Consider the following 21,121-nt stretch of genomic DNA (forward strand, 5'->3'; position numbering starts at 1 on the left):
ATCAGCAGTCAGCCTTTCTGTGATACTGAATAGTACTCCCACCTTCAAGAGACAAATACCCTCACATAAATTTATCGAAGCGAAATGGTCTGGAATAGGTTTGGATTCGTCTGTTCTTGTGATTTGGAGTGGAAGCAACTCCAAATCTATTCAAATCATGGAAACGCTCTGATTCTCAGGTGCTTTGATTCTGCTCTCATATTAATTTGTGATATTTGTAGGTGTTTTCTCAAAAGATGGACTTTTTCTCCGGCAGCTGATTCTTGATGGTCACTGGGATGATGTGCTTGAGTTCCTTCTGCCGCTCCATGGGGTGGAGGGCTTTGACAAAAACGCTGCCTTTACCTCATTTACAAGCATAAATTCCTGGAACTCCTTTGCATAAAGTTGGATCCTGGACCGTTACAGGTAAGTTGTCCTGACAGGTAATTACATGTGATAGTATCTGACAGGTCATTACATTTGAGAGTGTCTGACAAGTCTTTACAGGGTAGTGTGTCTGACAGGCTATTACATGTGAGAGTGTCTGACAGGCCATTACATGTGAGAGTATCTGACAGGCCATTACATGTGAGAGTGTCTGACAGGCCATTACATGTGAGAGTATCTGACAGGCCATTACATGTGAGTGTGTCTGACAGGCCATTACATGTGAGTGTGTCTGACAGGCCATTACATGTGAGAGTGTCTGACAGGCCATTACATGTGAGTGTGTCTGACAGGCCATTACATGTGAGAGTGTCTGACAGGCCATTACATGTGAGTGTGTCTGACAGGCCATTACATGTGAGTGTGTCTGACAGGCCATTACATGTGAGTGTATCTGACAGGCCATTACATGTGAGTGTGTCTGACAGGCCATTACATGTGAGTGTGCCTGACAGGCCTTTACATGTGAGTGTGCCTGACAGGCCATTACATGTGAGTGTATCTGACAGGCCATTACATGTGAGTGTGTCTGACAGGCCATTACATGTGAGAGTGTCTGACAGGCCATTTCACGTGGGAGTGTCTGACAGGCCATTACACGTGAGTTTGTCTGACAGGCCATTACATGTGAGTGTGTCTGACAGGCCATTACATGTGAGGGTGTCTGACAGGCCATTACATGTGGGAGTGTCTGACAGGCCAATACATGTGAGTTTGTCTGACACTCACATTACATGTGAGTGTGTTTGACAGGCCATTACATGTGAGAATACATATAATTATAGTTACAACTACACGTGCCATGAAGTTGTCACTCATTGACTCACTGTTTTCTTGAAAAAAACACTTTTAGTTCTGATGCTACTTTGTTTGGATGTTTAGTTTCTTCAGTTTTTGTATTTTCGATTAAACACAGTCTGTTTCTGACATCTGTGATTGGCTAATGTCTTCCTTGGCTGTCATTCCATCATCATCCCTGTGGTTGGCTAGCAATCATTATTTTTTCATTTTGTTCATACAGAACCATGACTCCACATTGGACGAGGTCGTCAGCTGCCTCACTGAGTTAGAGCATCTTTGTTCTGATAGTAAGGAGTATGACAACTTGTGCTTTCTATTGACTCTTCCCTCCATTTCCTCTGATCAGGCCTACAAGAATTGGAACCCTTCCAGCGCCCGTATCAACTGCTTTAACGAGGTCGGCTCTCCATGTTGTTTTATTGCATGGGGTTACTTAGTCAGTGGGGTTATTATCTACACTCCTTGCTTTGTACAGTTACATGCTCTCCATGTTCCTATTGCATGGGGTTACTTAGTCAGTGGGGTTATCATCTACACTCCTTGCTTTGTACAGTTACATGATCTCCATGTTCTTATTGCATGAGGTTACTTAGTCAGTAGGGTTATCATCTTCACTCCTTGCTTTGTACAGTTAGATGCTTTCCATGTTCTTATTGCATGGGGTTACTTAGTCAGTGGGGTTACCATCTACACTCCTTGCTTTGCACAATTACATGCTCTCCATGTTCTTATTGCATGGGGTTACTTAGTCAGTGGGGTTATCATCTACACTCCTTGCTTTGTACAATTACATGCTCTCCATGTTCTTATTGCATGGGGTTACTTAGTCAGTAGGGTTATCATGTACACTCCTTGCTTTGTACAGTTACATGCTCTCCATGTTCTTATTGCATGGGGTTACTTAGTCAGTTGGGTTATCATTTACACTCCTTGCTTTGCACAATTACACTTCAGTACTAACATTTGTAACTATACAGTAATCCATCACTACTTCCTGGCTCACCATTCACGGATTCTGTACTTCACAGTAGAAAATTTTTGTTAAAATCGAGAGAAAATTAATTAAAAACCATTTAAAAAGTAAAATACATAAGACACATCAATCTCATGAATTATAAACATGTGACTTCCTTCTCACAACGAACCGAGTTAACACAAGTATGAATATTCAGGTCAGATGAAGTCCAAACTACGTTCATACTATGTAAGTGTATTCTGTGGTTTTAAATACTGGGACTGGGGTTGAAATATAAACTGTAGGTCAATCAATATAACTTCAAATTACTTATTATATAAGAAATCAATACAATATGTTTAGAAAGCAGTGTAAGTGTTTTGGTGTTAAAATTTTGGTTCTTACATATACTTTAAAACATAAGCTTTTATTTAGCAAATTTTCACTTATCACTGGGACGCCGGTTCCCCTTGACAACCTTATATCAACTGTACTTGAATATTCCATGTACACAGTTAGTATAGATAGCATGAGTTCCATTAACTTTGGCTGTGCTAAATGATAGATACAACCTTTGGCCTTAGTGAAGTTTTGATCACACATAGCCTAATGATACAATTGAACAACATTTTTACCATGAGGGTAAATTTATCAAAACCATTGCTTGGCGAGGAGGTTTTTAGCCCTACCAGCAATAACTACAACCTGTACAGTATATTGAGCAAAAATTACAAATCATGGATGTAGGGAATGTTTAAACACGATGTTTGAGAAGGTTTTATGTTCTTATTTTGCTGTCAATATTGTCTCTGTTCTTTCAGCTATACCCACTGGTCAGCAGGTTCATCGGGCTTGAAAAGGCAGCACCGAGCAATTCATCAGCTAAACACGACAGACTAGTTAACCTGCTTGCTAAAGGTCAGTTTTCAGACTAGTTAATCTGTTCACTATAGGTGTGTTTTCAGACTAATTAACCTGCTCACTAAAAGTCAGTTTTCAGACTAGTTAACCTGCTCGCTAAAGGTCAGTTTTTAGACTAGTTAACCTGCTTGCTAAAGGTCAGTTTTCGGACTAGTTAACCTGCTAGCTATAGGTCAGTTTTCAGACTAGTTAATGGTACTAGTACCTTCCATTGCAATGAATTCTCCAACTGTGGACTATGTCATACCTATTGTACTCGTTGGTTCCGTTGCAAGGAAAGTTACAACTGTGGGTCATGTCATATCTATTGTATTTGTAGCTTCCATAGCAGTGAAAGCTACAGCTGTGGGTCGTGTCATAACCATTGTACGCGTAGCATTGTACCATTGTGCACAGCCGTGTCTGTACATTTTTCTATGCTTGTGTATCTGAGTTTGGGTGTGTTTGCGCGCGTGTGTGTGTGTTTGTGTGTGTCGCTGTCCGTGTCTGTGTGTATGCCTTTGCACGTTTATGGCAGGTGTCTGTTCTGAGCAAGTATGTGAATGTATTTGTCCGTCTCTGTGTCTGCGTGACTATTATTAGAGTTATCATCAAAGCTCTGGAAACATTTTTCCAAATGGTGCAATATCACGAGATTTAATATGGGGAACTTTATTCAATCACGCCAAGCTGTTTTAATCTGTCAAGAGGTTACCGCGCACTTTAAAAACAAGTTTTATACGTGCAAGTAAAAGATACATTTAACACTATTTAATGTGTGTTTGAAGACCTGTGTGTGTGCATGCGTGTATGCATGTGTGTCCACGTGTGTGTGTGCGTGCGTGCGTGCGTGTGTGTGTGTGTGTGTGTGTGCGCGCGCCTGTATGTGTATGAGTTTTGTTTGTATGTGTGAACATGCATGTGTGTGTCTATGCAAGTCTGCGCATCTGTCCTCGTGCTATGCATATGTGTCTTCGCAGTTGTTAGCATTCTTTTGGATGTGTGTCTGTCCGTGTCTGCATGACTGTCATCAGAATTATCATTATTTTTCTTCAAACTTTGCTCCAAATATTGCAGGTTTGCCAAGGTTAATTTTGTTGAATCACAACAAGATCTTCAAAGTCTGTCAAGAGGTTACTAAAATCTTCAAGGACGGCTTTTTAACTCGAAATTTGAAGGTACAGTTGGAACTATCAAGCTGTCAATATTTGGGACCTCTCTCAAGCTGCTATTGTGAACTCTCAATAGAACATTGATTGGTAAACGAATCAAATCCGTTGCATTTACTTGTACATTCATGTATCCGGTTACATAAGTGTGTTTGTATGTGCATGCATGTTGGTGGGAGTTTGGTGTGTGCAAGCGTGTTTGCGCATGACTGCTATGCGTGACCGTATGTCTGACTATGTGTGTGTGCAAGTGTGTGTTCGTTTAATCGCCCAAGTGTGTTTCTGTGTGTGTCTCTGCGTGTGAGTTTGTGTATTTCTGTGCACAGCCGTGTCTGTACATTTTTCTATGCTTGTGTATCTGAGTTTGGGTGTGTTTGCGCGTGTGTGTGTGTGTTTGTGTGTCGCTGTCCGTGTCTGTGTGTATGCCTTTGCACGTTTATGGCAGGTGTCTGTTCTGAGCAAGTATATGAATGTATTTGTCCGTCTCTGTGTCTGCGTGACTATTATTAGAGTTACCATCAAAGCTCTGGAAACATTTTTCCAAATGGTGCAATATCACGAGATTTAATATGGGGAACTTTATTCAATCACGCCAAGCTGTTTTAATCTGTCAAGAGGTTACCGCGCACTTTAAAAACAAGTTTTATACGTGCAAGTAAAAGATACATTTAACACTATTTAATGTGTGTTTGAAGACCTGTGTGTGTGCATGCGTGTATGCATGTGTGTCCACGTGTGTGTGTGTGTGTGTGCGCGCCTGTATGTGTATGAGTTTTGTTTGTATGTGTGAACATGCATGTGTGTGTCTATGCAAGTCTGCGCATCTGTCCTCGTGCTATGCATATGTGTCTTCACAGTTGTTAGCATTCTTTTGGATGTGTGTCTGTCCGTGTCTGCATGACTGTCATCAGAATTATCATTATTTTTCTTAAAACTTTGCTCCAAATGTTGCAGGTACGCCAAGGTGAATTTTGTTCATTAACAACAAGAATTTCAAAGTGTGTCAAGAGGTTACTATAATCTTCAAGGACGGCTTCTCACTCGAAGGTTGAAGGTACAGTTGGAACTATCAAACTGTTCCTATTTTGGACCGTTATCAAGCTGTCACAGTGAACTCTCAAAAGAACATTTGGCGATTGATAAACGAATCAAATCCGATGCATTTAGTGGTACATACATGTATCTGGTTACATAAGCGCGTGTGTATGTGCATGCGTGTTGGTGAGAGTTTGGTGTGTGCAAGTGTGTTTGCGCAAGACTGCGTGTGTGTGACTGTATGTGTGTGCGGCTATGCGTGCGTGCAAGTGTGTCTGTTTGATCGCCTGAGTGTGTTTCTGTGTGGGTCTCTGCATGTGAGTTTGTGTATTTCTGTGCACAGCTGTGTCTGTACATCTTTGTATGTTTGTGTATCTGGGTTTGGGTGTGTTTGCACGCGTGTGTGTGTGTCGCTGTCTGTGTCTGTGTGTATGTCTTTGCGCGTTCATGTCTGTGTCTGTTCTGAGCAAGTATATGAATGTATTTGTCCGTCTCTGTGTCTGCGTGGCTATTATTAGAATTACCATCAATGTTCTGCAAACATTTTTTCAAATGGCGCAATATCGCGAGGTTTAATGTGGGGAACTTTATTCTATCACGCCAAGCTGTTTTAATCTGTCAAGAAGTTACAGTGCACTTTATAAACAAGTTTTATACCTGAAAGTAAAACATACATTTAAAACCATTTAATGTGTGTTTGCATACACGTATGTGTGCGTGTGTGTGTGTGCATGTGTGTATACATGTGTGTATCCATGTGTTTCTATGCGTGTGTGTGTGTGCGCCTGGATGTGTATGCGTTTTGTTTGTATGTGTGAACACCTATGCGTGTGTCTATGCAAGTCTGCGCACCTGTCCTCGTGCTATGTGTATGTGTCTTCGCAGTTGTTAGCAGGTTTTTGAATGTGTGTCTGTCTGTGTCTGGGTGACTGTCATCGGAATTATCATTATTTTTTTTCAAAATTTGCTCCAAATGTTGCAGGTACGCCAAGGTGAATTTTGTTCAATAACAACAAGATTTTCAAGTTTGTCAAGATGTTACCATAATCTTCAAGGACGGCCTTTCAACTCGAAGGTTGAAGGTACAGTTGGAACTATCAAACTGTCACTATTTGGGACCGTTATCAAGCTGCTACGGTGAACTATCAATAGAACATTTGGCGATTGATAAACGAATCAAATCCGATGCATTTAGTGGTACATACATGTATCCTGTTACATAAGTGTGTTTGTTTGTGCATGCATGTTGGTGGGAGTTTGGTGTGTGCAAGCGTGTTTGCGCATGACTGTGTGTGCGTGACCGTATGTGAGTCTGACTATGTGTGTGTGCAAGTGTGTGTCTGTTTAATCGCCCAAGTGTGTTTCTGTGTGTGTCTCTGCGTGTGAGCTTGTGTATTTCTGTGCACAGCTGTGTCTGTACATCTTTGTATGTTTGTGTATCTGAGTTTGGGTGTGCACGCGTGTGTGTGTGTCGCTGTCCGTGTCTGTATGTATGCCTTTGCACGTTTATGTCTGTGTCTGTTCTGAGCAAGTATATAAATGTATTTGTCCGTCTCTGTGTCTGCGTGACTATTATTAGAGTTACCATCAAAGCTCTGCAAACATTTTTCCAAATGCGGCAATTTCGCGAGATTTAATGTGGGGAACTTTATTCAATCACGCGAAGCTGTTTTAATCTGTCAAGAGGTTACCGTGCACTTTAAAAACAAGTTTTATACCCGCAAGTAAAAGATACATTTAACACTATTTAATGTGTGTTTGAATACCTGTGTGTGTGTGTGCGTGTGTGTATGCATGTGCGTCCACGTGTGGGTGTGTGCGCGCTTGTATGTGTATGCGTTTTGTTTGTATGTGTGAACATGCATGTGTGTGTCTATGCAAGTCTGCGCATCTGTCCTCGTGCTATGTGTATGTGTCTTTGGAGTTGTTAGCATTCTTTTGGATGTGTGTCTGTCCGAGTCTGCGTGACTGTCATCGGAATTATCATTATTTTTCTTCAAACTTTGCTTCAAATGTTGTAGTGTGCAAGTCTAGATTACTTTTATTGATCGCTTACTAGCATCATATTTTGACATATATAACAGCTGCTATAACATATATAACAGCTGCTATAACATATATAACAGCTGCTATAACATATATAACAACTGCTAATACATATATAACAACTGCTATAACATATATAACAACTGCTATAACATATATGACAGCTGCTTTCAGTTTAAAGATGCAACCGTTTAAAGGTCAAGGCCAAGATTACCCGTATAGATACTATTCTACCCAGTATCTATACTAGGTAGAATAGCACCCATATAGATACCGGTACAATTCTACCCATATATGTATAGATACCGGTACTATTCTACCCATATACGTATATACACTGGTAACTATTCTATCCATATACGTATATACACTGGTGCTATTCTACCCATATGAATACTGGTCGAAAGTATTGCTAAGACCTTCATATGCTCATCAGGACTTGATATAATCAGCTGGTTTTTATCATTTCTAATTCTTGTAGAGTCTGACCATCTTCAAGAAGACCTGGCAGAGCTGACAGGAGAGATTTCACTTAAACAAAGAATGATTGAAGAACTCGAAAGGAGCCAGCGACAACTGCAAACAATTCGTCAGCATTACGAGGATGAAATGCTCAACTTGCAGGACCAAATAATGGCTGTTGAACGAGAACGAGACCAGGTCCTAAGCAGCTTAGGTAACCTCCTGTTATAGCTAGTATATGTTAGATCAGCTGTTATAGCTAGTATATGTTAGATCAGCTGTTAATAGTTAATCAGCTAGCTCTTAACAAGTTATAAAGTTCAGTCCATACAGTGCTATGGCTTTGGTGTAATAATCTGTCATTTAGATAGTAATTGGTATGCGTTTGATAATCTTAACGTGTAGCTAGCTTTGCAACCAGCTAATTCGTAACCGGACAGCAGTTACCAGGATAGCAAATACAAATGAAATAAACTGTTATGTGAGTTCCGTTTTCAGGCAGCAAGAAGCAGCAGTCGGAGGAGCGGGTGCGCAAAGTTAAAATGGACTTTGAGAAACGGCTGGATACCATGCAACAGGAGCTCAATAAGGTAAATACTGCCAAGAAGGAGCACGCCAAAATGATGAAGAACCAAGTTGTCTACGACCGGCGCATCAGGGACCTCAGTACTGAACTGAATGAGATGAAGAAGATAAAGGTAGGCTTGCTGACCGATACAAAAGCTGTGTTAGTTAATCCTACAAAGAGAGAAATCACCGCTATATTTATATCTGTGTTAGTTAATCCTACACAGAGAGATATCACCACTATATTTATATGTGTTAGTTAATCCTACACTCTGAGATATCACCACTATATTTATATCTGTGTTAGTTAATCCTACACACAGATATCACCACTATTTTTATATGTGCTAGTTAATCCTACACATAGAGATATCACCACTATATTTATATGTGCTAATTAATCCTACACAGAGATATCACCACTATATTTATATGTGTTAGTTAATCCTACACAGAGAGATATCATGACTATATTTATATGTGCTAGTTAATTCTACACTGAGATATCACCACTATATTTATATGTGTTAGTTAATCCTACACAGAGAGATATCACCACTATATTTATATGTGCTAGTTAATCCTACACAGAGATATCACCACTATATTTATATGTGTTAGTTAATCCTACACAGAGATATCACCACTATATTTATAAGTGTTAGTTAATCCTACACAGAAAGATATCACCACTATATTTATATGTGCTAGTTAATCCTACACAGGGTTATCACCACTATATTTATATGCGTTAGTTAATCCTACACAGAGATATCACCACTATATTTATACGTGTTAGTTAATCCTACACAGAGAGACATCACCACTATATTTATATATGTGTTAGTTAATCCTACACACAGAGATATCACCACTATATTTATATCTGTGTTAGTTAATCCTACACACAGATATCACTACTATATTTATATGTGTTAGTTAATCCTACACAGAGAGATATCACCACTATATTTATATGTGTTAGTTAATCCTACACAAAGAGATAGCACCACTATATTTATATGTGCTAGTTAATCCTACACAGAGAGATATCACCACTATATTTATATATGTGCTAGTTAATCCTACACAGAGAGATATCACCACTATATTTATATGTGCTAGTTAATCCTACACAGAGAGATATCACCACTATATTTATATGTGCTAGTTAATCCTACACAGAGAGATATCACCACTATATTTATATATGTGTTAGTTAATCCTACACAGAGAGATATCACCACTATATTTATATGTGCTAGTTAATCCTACACAAAGAGATATCACCACTATATATATTTATGTCTTACTTAATCCTACACAGAGAGACATCACTACTATATTTATATCTGTGTTAGTCAGGGAAAAGTTTGAATGGGAAATAATTGTTTGGCGTATGAGTTTTTTGGGATCTTCGTAATGTGTTGACTATTGCACCACCACATGATCTTGGTTTTGGAGATCTCGACAACTATGGTGATGCTATTGCAGGTGCGACTGATGGCACAGATGAAGACGGAGTCAGAGAAGAATAAGATTAGTGACCAACGAAAGAATAAGGAGCTGCTACAGCTGGAAAAAGAGACGCGGCAACGAGACAATCAGGTGCGCACGTTGGAGTTGCAAAACAGACAGGAAGATGCCATACTCAAGGTTGGTCTTTAACAACACTCAAATGTTGGTCTCTAAGTTTTCAAAGGGTGCCTTCATTATTTACGGGACGAATATAACAGTCTACTGATGTTTTAATTAATTCTGTCGTAAAAAGTAGGTGGCTTGGGATAGCCATCGACATTTCATGTATCCTTGACATATAAATCATTTTTATTTTATCCTAGCCTTTGCATAAGTCAGCGTATTGTGTTGCCAGCGCAAGCACGAAGAGGTCAGTCAGTTGAGGAAAAGACAAAGAGACTCGTCCGCCTCTTCTAGGGTGATGGCCAAAAATAGGGCAAACCTCTCCCATAAAAATTCATCTGGCAAAACTTCATCGTGCTCTGCTTCTAGGCACAAGTCAGCAGCTCTTCTCTTCTCTCCCAAGGTAAATGTTTGCATCGTCTTTTTTAACCTCTTGGTCCTAATCAATCTGCCAAATTTGCTTCAGAATGATTTTCATTTCTGGACAGTATTCTGGTAGCGAATATTAGTTACTGAAGAACAACTTATAGCTGGGCCATAGCACTAACCTGGTCGTAACTTATAGCTGAGATAAAACTAGACAATGTTAAATGAGCAATTGCAGAGTAGATAACTGCTTGTTGCTCAGACGGCGATTTACTATTTGCCTTTTGTTGATACGTCTAGCGCATGTTATCTCATGTCACCTCATGTTATCTCACGGCACCTCATGTTATCTCATGTCACCTCATGTTATCTCATGGCACCTCATGTTATCTCATGTCACCTCTTATATCAAAGTTTCTCACAACCTGTTGTTATAATCTCAACTTACTAGTGACTTTTTCTTCTGATTACAGCTAAACCTATAGTAATATAAAATAATCTGCCACTTAAATTGGAAGAGTATTTTTTGTGTATGGCATGTTTCTTATATAAACACATTTTATGTTGTCTTGTCCTCTGTGCTAATGGACACTATGTTTTACTTGATTACTCTAACTCAGGTGGCGAAAAGCAAGTGGGACAAGCTTGAGCGGTACGTTACATCCGTTGTTGTGCGGAAACAGACAATCGCCAACATGGAAGCTGAGATGGATCTTCACATTAGCAAGCGAGAACAGCTCAGCAAGAAGATAGATGCGTACAGTAAAAGGCTGGACACTGCCATTAGGAGAAATGAGGTCGGACACATGTATAGTCATTACTCTTAGGCTCTTAAAACGGGCAAACTTCTTAGCTGACGCATGGCATAAACATCTGCTGCGACTACACAGATCGAGACTACTGAATAACTAGTTATGTTTTACAAGTATCAACCTAGGTCAAGTAAAGATCAAAACATCTATTGGATGTTGTCATTACCCTTATTGGAACATGATTGTATTAATTATATATATATATATATATATATATATATATATATATATATATATATATAGTAGATATGGGTAAACCATAGTTTATCATTGCACTAATGTTTGTACAGCTATTTACACTTGTGTTTTCTTAAGAAAAAGATCCATCAACTTATAATCTAAAATCGTCCAACTACAACTTGAAGTCAGGCTAATGAATTGTATCAAACTGCAAGTAAAACTTAGGTCTTTAAAATATTTAATCTAACATATCCTGAAATGTTATGCAAGCAGTTCCAATTTACACCAGTGTTCATCACATATCTTTTACAGCAAGTAATAGCCTTTTTCATATATAAATACTTGTTGGTCATCGTTGTCACTAGTTCAAAGCAACTTTCAAATAAAATCGGTTTACTGTGAAAATGAACAAATTGGTGTCATGATTATGTTAATCAGGGATCAACACTTTTAACCAATCACAAATACATCAGTTTCTTCTATTACTACACAGCCATCAGGGGTGTGTGGTGTTTTTGCAAATAATAATTTTGCCAGCGTAAATAGCCAATGCCTTATTCCTTGTGTTTCTCTGATGTTTTCTGTTCTGTTGAACAGAAAACTCTCTACAGACTCTTATTTGATAATTGCTGGCATAGTCATTACATTGCATAGAGTAATCAGTAATGTCACGGTTACACTATATTGCGCTGCAATTTTGTTGATGATATGTTCAACTCATCTTCATAGCTGCTAAAGTCTGGTTTCCATATCGATTGCGAGACTCCGGCGGTAACTTGCGCAGCAAAACGCTTGCGACGTCAGGATCGGCAGCTTCTGTTCACATCTAAAGCTGCATTGGTAAACATAATCGCATAATCACATAAAATGTTTGCTCGCCACGCCATTTTGATAATGGTGACCTTCACCTGTACAGTGCATTTCAGGAAGGTTTTGCTTGCGGCTATTTGCGAAATTTGAACAGCGCTAAACTCTTGTGTTGACAGCCGGCAACTACCGGTGGTACTCGGCGGTACCCGGCGTGTAGGCTCACATTTCACCGCCATAGCCTGCGGTGCTGTTGCCGGTGCTTTGCGGTATATATGAGAACCACGCGTAAGGTAGTTGTTGTGTAACTCCTATTCATTTGCAGACGACTGTCGCCATGGACCGAGAAGATCAGCTGGAGACGATGAGCACCAATATGACATACATTCAGAGTAACGTTTCTGAGTGCCAAAACAATATCATGCAGATGGAAGAGGAGGCGAAGGTTTGTTCATTTGCTTTTGCTATGCGTCTGCTTAGGCTTGTAGTGACTACTGCTAGCATTTACTAACTTTGCATTGCTTCCTGTCTAAGCATTTACTAACCTCGCATTGCTTCCTGTCCAAGCATTTACTAACCTCGCATTGCTTCCTGTCTAAGCATTTACTAACCTCGCATTGCTTCCTGTCTAAGCATTTACTAACCTTGCATTGCTTCCTGTCTAAGCATTTACTAATCTCGCATTGCTTTCTGTCTAAGCATTTACTAACCTCGCATTGCTTCCTGTCTAAGCATTTACTAATCTCACATTGCTTTCTGTCTAAGCATTTAGTAATCTCGCATTGCTTCCTGTCTAAGCATTTACCTAATATATTTCATCAGTGTGTTGTATGTTTAGTAATTATTCATTGCTTTATTTATCCTTTTTAATGTTACAGCGGGCTTAGCTAGCAATTCCCATTCATCGGCCCGTTCCCATAGATGGCTATACTCGAATTTACGTAAGCGCATGTAAATCAGTAAAGTTATCTTCTACAGTTATGCAGCAACATTTGACTTTGTTAATTCAGAATCTATAATCTTTCACCTTTATTTGACATCCACAATGAGTTCATCTCCTATCGACTGGAAACATTTTCTCAATAATTCACTAGAAGCAGTTCATGTTATGTTTAAAACGCTGCCCCTCTAACAACCTTTAAACCTCATCGTACGACTTGCATGCCCTTTCATACCTATCTTGTCTCTCATATAAAATATTATTATAAGCCAAGATAATCTTTTCACCTGTCGTTATTCACTAGAAGAAATGACACTTTTATTCCTATATCAATAATTTTATTATGGCTCAAATTCTTCTCATAGATTCAAGAAACAGTTAACCTGTTATATATTCTTATAGAATGAACCCCTGCTGTTTTTTTCTTGAGTCCTTTTTCATTAGTTTTTATCAGTTAACAGTACGACAAAACAAGTTACATTTACATATTGCGATAGCTCTTTGGTTTGAGCATCAAATTTGGTCATTGCTTTTGCAATCACAACGCAACTCGAAGAACTGGTTGTTATATTGCTTGTAATGATGTCTCTGAACCATATTACAAAATGTGCTCATTACACATACTACCTTACTTGTTAGGATGAGACTAGCTTGACAAAAGCTTTGGATGTCTCCTCTGTTGATGAAAGCAAGTATCTGTTGGAGCACCTTCTCTCTCTCGCTCTCACTCAGGGCTTTGCTTGTACTCAGAAAGAATCTCAATTCAAGGAGTTGACTGCTCGCTACGATAAAATGCAGATGGATTCCAGGTTACGGGATCAGCTTTTAGACCAGGTTTTGCAGGATTCCGGGATAACTATACAGTCGCAACAAGAATGTAAGCCGGCCAAATATTCTAAACACTCTACGTTTACTACCATAGTGTTAAGGATTATCAAAGAGAATGTGAAATGTCTTGCAGATGGTTGTAGTTATAAGCGGTGTTACCTTCTCTTGTGTTAAAATCTACCTGTAGTTATAAGCTGTGGTTCACCTTCTCTTGTGTTAAGATCTACCTGTAGTTATAAGCTGTGGTTCACCTTCTCTTGTGTTAAGATCTACCTGTAGTTATAAGCTGTGTTACCTTCTCTTGTGTTAAAATCTACCTGTAGTTATAAGCTGTGGTTCACCTTCTCTTGTGTTAAGATCTACCTGTAGTTATAAGCTGTGGTACCTTCTCTTGTGTTAAGATCTACGTGTAGTTATAAGATGTGTTACCCTCTCTTGTGTTAAAATCTACCTGTAGTTATAAGCTGTGGTCCAACTTCTCTTGTGTTAAGATCTACCTGTAGTTATAAGCTGTGGTACCTTCTCTTGTGTTAAGATCTTCTCTTGTGTTAAGGTTAATGTGATTGTTTCTATTTGCATCAGTTTACTGGACATTTAATCTTTTTCGAAATTTTTTTAAAGCACTAGTGCAATAAAATGACTATTAAAATACATGACTGCGGACATTGCATTAATTCATGTTTGTGAATGCAAGTAAAATTTTATAGGGTGAGCTCCAGCAAATCTATCTATGACAGCTACAAGTTCACATACACAGTAAATAGTATTTATAGTAAATAGCTACTATCAGTTTTAGTAGCTTTTAGCTCTCTGTATGACAGACCTTAACTCACTCTGTATGACAGGCCTTAACTCGCTCTGTATGACAGGCCTTAACTCACTCTGTATGACCGGCCTTAACTTACTCTGTATGACAGGCTTTAACTTACTCTGTATGACAGGCTTTAACTTGATGGCAAATGGCAGATGGCAAATTATGTCTCCTGCTGAAGCAACACCTTCTAGATTTAGTTGAAAGTAAAAAAAGATCAACCTTCGAGTATCCAGAAATTTATTAAACAACCAAGATAAAATAGAAATGCTATCAGGGTAAGAAAGTGTGTGTTAAAACTCATTGACAATTTTGAAGTTTGCTTGAAATTGGGTATATATTTTTAAATCTTCAAATTTTCCTCCATTAATTCATAAAAATTTAAAACCCAAAACTGATGAAAAGAGAATTATTTGCTAATCAATAAAGGCATTATTTTGGGATTCGTCATGCTCAGTTTAAAAGCACAGGCTCATATGAGCATCTATTTATGCATTGCCGCATACTAGTGTCATGGTAGCATACTTGTGTTATGTCAGCATACCTTTGTCATGGCAGCATACTAGTGTCATGGCAGCATACTAGTGTCATGGCAGCATACTAGTGTCATGGCAAATACGTGTGTCATGGCAGCATACTAGTGTCATCACAGCATATTTGTACCATTGTCGCATACTACTGTCACTAGCAGGAACTATTTTCATGACCAGGCATTTGCAGATGTATAAAAAGAAATTGTGTGTTAATAAAAGGGTGACAATTCTGTAACTGGTATAGGCTTAAATTTTAGTATAAAAAAGTTCATGAAAGGGTCTCTCCAAATTTAAATATTCCATTTCGCACTATGAGCTATAATGATTCTCTGGCTCTGCAGGCTGAATTTTATTCTGCTATTTTAATTTCAGCAGAGATAAATCACAGTTGACCACTTCTGAAATAAAAGACGTGCGGTTGACACCCCCATCCTCGCCATCGCTGAGCAGGAGACGCCAGCCACTCCAGGACTCTGACAGTACTAATGTATTCATGAGGCTCACCAACACACAAACTGGCGGCACACAAATAAAAAGGCGCAGAGCTTTGGCATTGTCAGCAGCTGTGACAAAGTAATGAGGGCCAAATTTTCAAGTTTAACCCGTTGAACTACTTACGTAATTGTCTTCATGTGTTGACTAACAAATTATGAGCTGGATTTGCATGTATGTGAGTCTATACAGCCTAATACTAACTTACTGTGATACCTCCAACATCATTAAAATCATTCAAAAACAAATATCAACCGAGCATGGAAAAAACATTTCATAATCACGATGATGAACAGTCGCGTGTTTCTAGAGCATTGCTGACTGAGTACTGCTGCAAAAAGTCTCAGACTGAACAAACAGTTGCCCTAATGCCATTCCCCTAAAGATATACTATTCGGCTCACATTGGACTAAATAGGAATATTGCATCTCTTAGAAATTAGAAACTCAGGCTAGAATTAGTGTTGTTAGTCTCAAATAGCAAGAATTAACAAAGAGTGCGCACCAAATCGCAGAGTGGTTTGTTATAACAGATGCGTTTCACTGCCTTGAAGGGGCCAACTCAATTTTGGCGTTATCAGCTCTTAGATAAAAGCCCAATGCGTAAACCTTTTGAATGGCCCTACAATACGTTTTCTGTAGTCTATGATTTTTACCATGCGACAATGTATTGTAAACAACCTCGCTACATCATGTGTCTGGTACACTTGTCTATACACAATCTAGGCAACTAGTTGGGCAATTGACCTTATGACCTTGTGTATCTTGACTAGAGAGGTGATACTAGCCATGGCATCCTAGGAGTAACTTGTAACTAAGCAAGTGCTTACAAATGTTTGCTTTTCAAACAACACGAGTGATTAGCCAGATGAGCAAACAATAGGCATTCGTAGTCCATAGTAGTCCCATTGTATAACGACTTGGAGAGGTTTATTTATGACGATAATATTGAGCGATGCTGCTCCAAAGTACTCCTATTGTAGCGCGTTGCTTCATGAGCCTCTATTTTGATTGCTATGAGTTGGCAAATCGCTACTCTTTCAACTAGCCCCACTTTTTGCCTTTGGTGTTCTAGTAGCACACCAAACCACGGACTGCAGCACCTCTTCTTTACAAGAAAATAATAATTTTAGGAATCGTTATGATTTTAATGTTAGTTTTTCTAGGCTAAGCGATGCACTCTTTGATATAGTAAAATGGCTAGAGAGCATTAAATTAGCATTAGACTAACTACACGATATGCAAGTAAAATAATTATATGTTGAAAGCATAATTTTTATTCCCCATAAGCCTTTAAAACGATTGACGTAAAAAATTTCACTAATAGAACATTGGGGTGAAGATATTTTCGAGTCATCTTTATACCTGCAGTAGATCATTTATAGGAGGTATGATTGGTTTCTGTCTAAGAGCTATGTATGTGTAACCTTATCAAATTGTAATAGCGATGTTGTTACTAGAAGCTCAGCAACATTGTTACTTAAATTTACATGTTTTCATTTTGGTGGGTCTCTTGCAGGTGACAAATTCCAACCAGAGTCTCATATGTGTAAAGAAGGCAGTTGGTCACACAAAGGCTGTACTATCTATATGTGCCGCCGACAATCTTTTGGTTTCTGGCAGTAAAGGTAAGTGTCAACTTGACTCTAATCTAACGCACTAACATATTTTAATACCTCATAATTGACCTGCGTTTCCTTTTGTCTCGCAGACTTGACGTGCAAAGTGTGGGACATGTCAATTGGTTCAGAAGTTTTGTGTCTTGGTGGCCACCCTAACTATGTCTCCAAAGTTCGATATTGCGAGGTCAACTGGCTTGTCTACACTGTCTCCAATTCATTTGTCAAAATGTGGGACATGTATAACAGTGATCAGGTAAGCCTAGCTCGACTCATACTTACTCGCTTTCAGATGCAATTACATTTATATGGCTACTTGTTACCTTCTCTACCACACATACAGTCAAACTGTCCAACATAAGATATTACAGTTAGTTCCTATCGTAAAGGTTAGTTCCTCTCATAACGGTTAGTTCCTATCGTAACGGTTAGTTCCTATCGTAAAGGTTAGTTCCTATCATAACGGTTAGTTCCTATCGTAACGGTTAGTTCCTATCGTAACGGTTAGTTCCTATCCTTGCGGTTAGTTCTTATGATAACGGTTAGTTCCTATCCTTACGGTTAGTTCCTATCAAAACGGTTAATTCCTATCCTTACGGTTAGTTCCTATCCTTACGGTTAGTGCCTATCATAACGGTTAGTTCCTATCGTTACGGTTAGTTCCTATCATAACGATTTGTTGCTATCGTAATGGTTAGTTCCTATCGTAACGGTTAGTTCTTAGCGTAACGGTTAGTTCCTATCCTTGCGGTTAGTTCTTATGATAACGGTTAGTTCCTATCCTTACGGTTAGTTCCTACTATATATATATATATATATATATATATATATATATATATATATATATATATATATATATATATATATATATATATATATATATATATAGTAGATATGGGTAAACCTTAGTTTATCATTGCACTAATGTTTGTACAGATATTTACACTTGTGTTTTCTTAAGAAAAAGATCCATCAACTTATAATCTAAAATCGTCCAACTACAACTTGAAGTCAGGCTGATGAATTGTATCAAACTGCAAGTAAAACTTAGGTCTTCAAAATATTTAATCTAACATATCCTGAAATGTTATGCAAGCAGTTCCAATTTACACCAGTGTTCATCACATATCTTTTACAGCAAGTAACACCCTTTTTCATATATAAATACTTGTTGGTCATCGTTGTCACTAGTTCAAAGCAACTTTCAAATAAAATCGGTTTACTGTGAAAATGAACAAATTGGTGTCATGATTATGTTAATCAAGGATAAACACTTTTAACCAATCACAAATACATCAGTTTCTTCTATTACTACACAGCCATCAGGGGTGTGTGGTGTCTTTGCAAATAATAATTTTGCCAGCGTAAATAGCCATTGCCTTATTCCTTGTGTTTCTCTGATGTTTTCTGTTCTGTTGAACAGAAAACTCCCTACAGACTCTTATTTGATAATTGCTGGCATAGTCATTACATTGCATAGAGTAATCAGTAATGTCACGGTTACACTATATTGCGCTGCAATTTTGTTGATATGTTCAACTCATCTTCATAGCTGCTAAAGTCTGGTTTCCATATCGATTGCGAGTCTTCGGCGGTAACTTGCGCAGCAAAACGCTTGCGACGTTAGGATCGGCAGCTTCTGTTCACATCTAAAGCTGCATTGCTAAACATAATCGCATAATCACATAAAATGTTCGCTCCCCACGCACTTTTGATAATGTGACCTTCACCTGTACAGTGCATTTCAGGAAGGTTTTGCTTGCGGCTATTTGCGAAATTTGAACAGCGCTAAACTTTTGTGTTGTGCCGGCAACTACCGGCGGTACTCGGCGGTACCCGGCGTGTAGGCTCACATTTCACCGCCATAGCCTGCGGTGCTGTTGCCGGTGCTTTGCGGCATATATGAGAACCACGCTTAAGGTAGTTGTTGTGTAACTCCTATTCATTTGCAGAGGACTGTCACCATGGACCGAGAAGATCAGCTGGAGTTGATGAGCACCAATATGACATACATTCAGAGTAACGTGTCTGAGTGCCAAAACAATATCATGCAGATGGAAGAGGAGGCGAAGGTTTGTTCATTTGCTTTTGCTATGCGTCTGCTTAGGCTTGTAGTGACTACTGCTAGCATTTACTAACTTTGCATTGCTTCCTGTCTAAGCATTTACTAACCTCACATTGCTTCCTGTCTAAGAATTTACTAACCTCGCATTGCTTCCTGTCTAAGCATTTACTAACCTCGCATTGCTTTTTGTCTAAGCATTTACTAACCTCGCATTGCTTCCTGTCTAAGCATTTACTAGCCTCGCATTGCTTCCTGTCTAAGCATTTACTAACCTTGCATTGCTTCCTGTCTAAGCATTTACTAATCTCGCATTGCTTTTTGTCTAAGCATTTACTAACCTCGCATTGCTTCCTGTCTAAGCATTTACTAATCTCGCATTGCTTCCTGTCTAAGCATTTAGTAATCTCGCATTGCTTTCTGTCTAAGCATTTACTAACCTCGCATTGCTTCCTGTCTAAGCATTTACTAACCTTGCATTGCTTCCTGTCTAAGCATTTACTAATCTCGCATTGCTTTCTGTCTAAGCATTTACTAACCTCGCATTGCTTCCTGTCTAAGCATTTACTAATCTCACATTGCTTCCTGTCTAAGCATTTAGTAATCTCGCATTGCTTCCTGTCTAAGCATTTACCTAATATATTTCATCAGTGTTTAGTATGTTTGGTGTTTAGTATGTGTTTGTATGTTTAGTAATTATTCATTGCTTTATTTATCCTTTTTAATGTTACAGCGGGCTTAGCTAACAACTCCCATTTATCGGCCCGTTCCCATAGATGGCTATACTCGAATTTACGTAAGCGCATGTAAATCAGTAAAGTTATCTTCTACAGTCATGCAGCAACATTTGATTTTGTTAATTCAGAATCTATAATCTTTCACCTTTATTTGACATCCACAATGAGTTCATCTCCTATCGACTGGAAACATTTTCTCAATAATTCACTAGAAGCAGTTCATGTTATGTTTAAAACGCTACCCCTCTAACAACCTCTAAACCTCATCGTACGACTTGCATGCCCTTTCATATCTATCTTGTCTCTTATATAAAATATTATTATAAGCCAAGATAATCTTTTCACCTGTCGTTATTCACTAGAAGAAATGACACTTTTATTCCTATATCAATAATTTTATTATGGCTCAAATTCTTCTCATAGATTCAAGAAACAGTTAACATGTTATATATTCTTATAGAATGAACCCCTGCTGTTTTTTTCTTGAGTCCTTTTTCATTAGTTTTTATCAGTTTATATTACGACAAAACAAGTTACATTTACATATTGCGATAGCTCTTTGGTTTGAGCATCAAATTTGGTCATTGCTTTTGCAATCACAACGCAACTCGAAGAACTGGTTGTTATATTGCTTGTAATGATGTCTCTGAACCATATTACAAAATGTGCTCATTACACATACTACCTTACTTGTTAGGATGAGACTAGTTTGACAAAAGCTTTGGATGTCTCCTCTGTTGATGAAAGCAAGTATCTGTTGGAGCACCTTCTCTCACTCGCTCTCACTCAGGGCTTTGCTTGTACTCAGAAAGAATCTCGATTCAAGGAGTTGACTGCTCGCTACGATAAAATGCAGATGGATTCCAGGTTACGGGATCAGCTTTTAGACCAGGTTTTGCAGGATTCCGGGATAACTATACAGTCGCAACA

At 38.6% G+C, this 21,121-nt stretch overlaps 1 protein-coding gene and 1 long non-coding RNA gene across 3 annotated transcripts; both read left to right on the top strand.

Moving 5' to 3' along the window:
- Positions 1-235: 235 nt before the first annotated feature.
- On the top strand, positions 236-3,105 carry LOC137410187 (uncharacterized). Its single transcript, XR_010981013.1, has 3 exons — positions 236-408; positions 1,451-1,627; positions 3,007-3,105. It is a non-coding gene; the product is annotated as an uncharacterized lncRNA (long non-coding RNA).
- A 4,762-nt stretch (positions 3,106-7,867) lies between these two features.
- Positions 7,868-21,121, top strand: LOC137410182 (kinesin-like protein KIF21A). Of its 2 annotated transcripts, none has more exons than XM_068095764.1 (12): positions 7,868-8,011; positions 8,296-8,495; positions 9,859-10,020; positions 10,238-10,408; positions 10,992-11,168; positions 12,496-12,615; positions 13,750-13,987; positions 15,655-15,855; positions 17,293-17,401; positions 17,485-17,648; positions 19,345-19,464; positions 20,889-21,121. In XM_068095764.1, exons 1-8 carry the CDS (start codon positions 7,879-7,881, stop codon positions 15,672-15,674), a joined length of 1,221 nt encoding a protein of 406 aa, XP_067951865.1. In that variant the 5' UTR covers positions 7,868-7,878; the 3' UTR covers positions 15,675-15,855; positions 17,293-17,401; positions 17,485-17,648; positions 19,345-19,464; positions 20,889-21,121. The 2 variants fall into 2 exon arrangements, with proteins under 2 accessions (XP_067951865.1, XP_067951866.1); XM_068095765.1 differs by having other exon boundaries at positions 15,658-15,855.

Source organism: Watersipora subatra, unplaced genomic scaffold (assembly GCF_963576615.1).
Source record: "Watersipora subatra unplaced genomic scaffold, tzWatSuba1.1 SCAFFOLD_107, whole genome shotgun sequence".
In the NCBI taxonomy this organism is placed as follows: domain Eukaryota; kingdom Metazoa; phylum Bryozoa; class Gymnolaemata; order Cheilostomatida; family Watersiporidae; genus Watersipora; species Watersipora subatra.

Bases quoted from the DNA above. Each gene is read 5' to 3' on its own strand.
- LOC137410182 (XM_068095764.1), top strand. From the start codon at position 7,879: ATGATTGAAGAACTCGAAAGGAGCCAGCGACAACTGCAAACAATTCGT. The intron at 10,409-10,991 runs GTAAATGTTTGC...ACTCTAACTCAG, and splicing joins CTCTTCTCTTCTCTCCCAAG to GTGGCGAAAAGCAAGTGGGA. The intron at 12,616-13,749 runs GTTTGTTCATTT...CTTACTTGTTAG, and splicing joins AGATGGAAGAGGAGGCGAAG to GATGAGACTAGCTTGACAAA.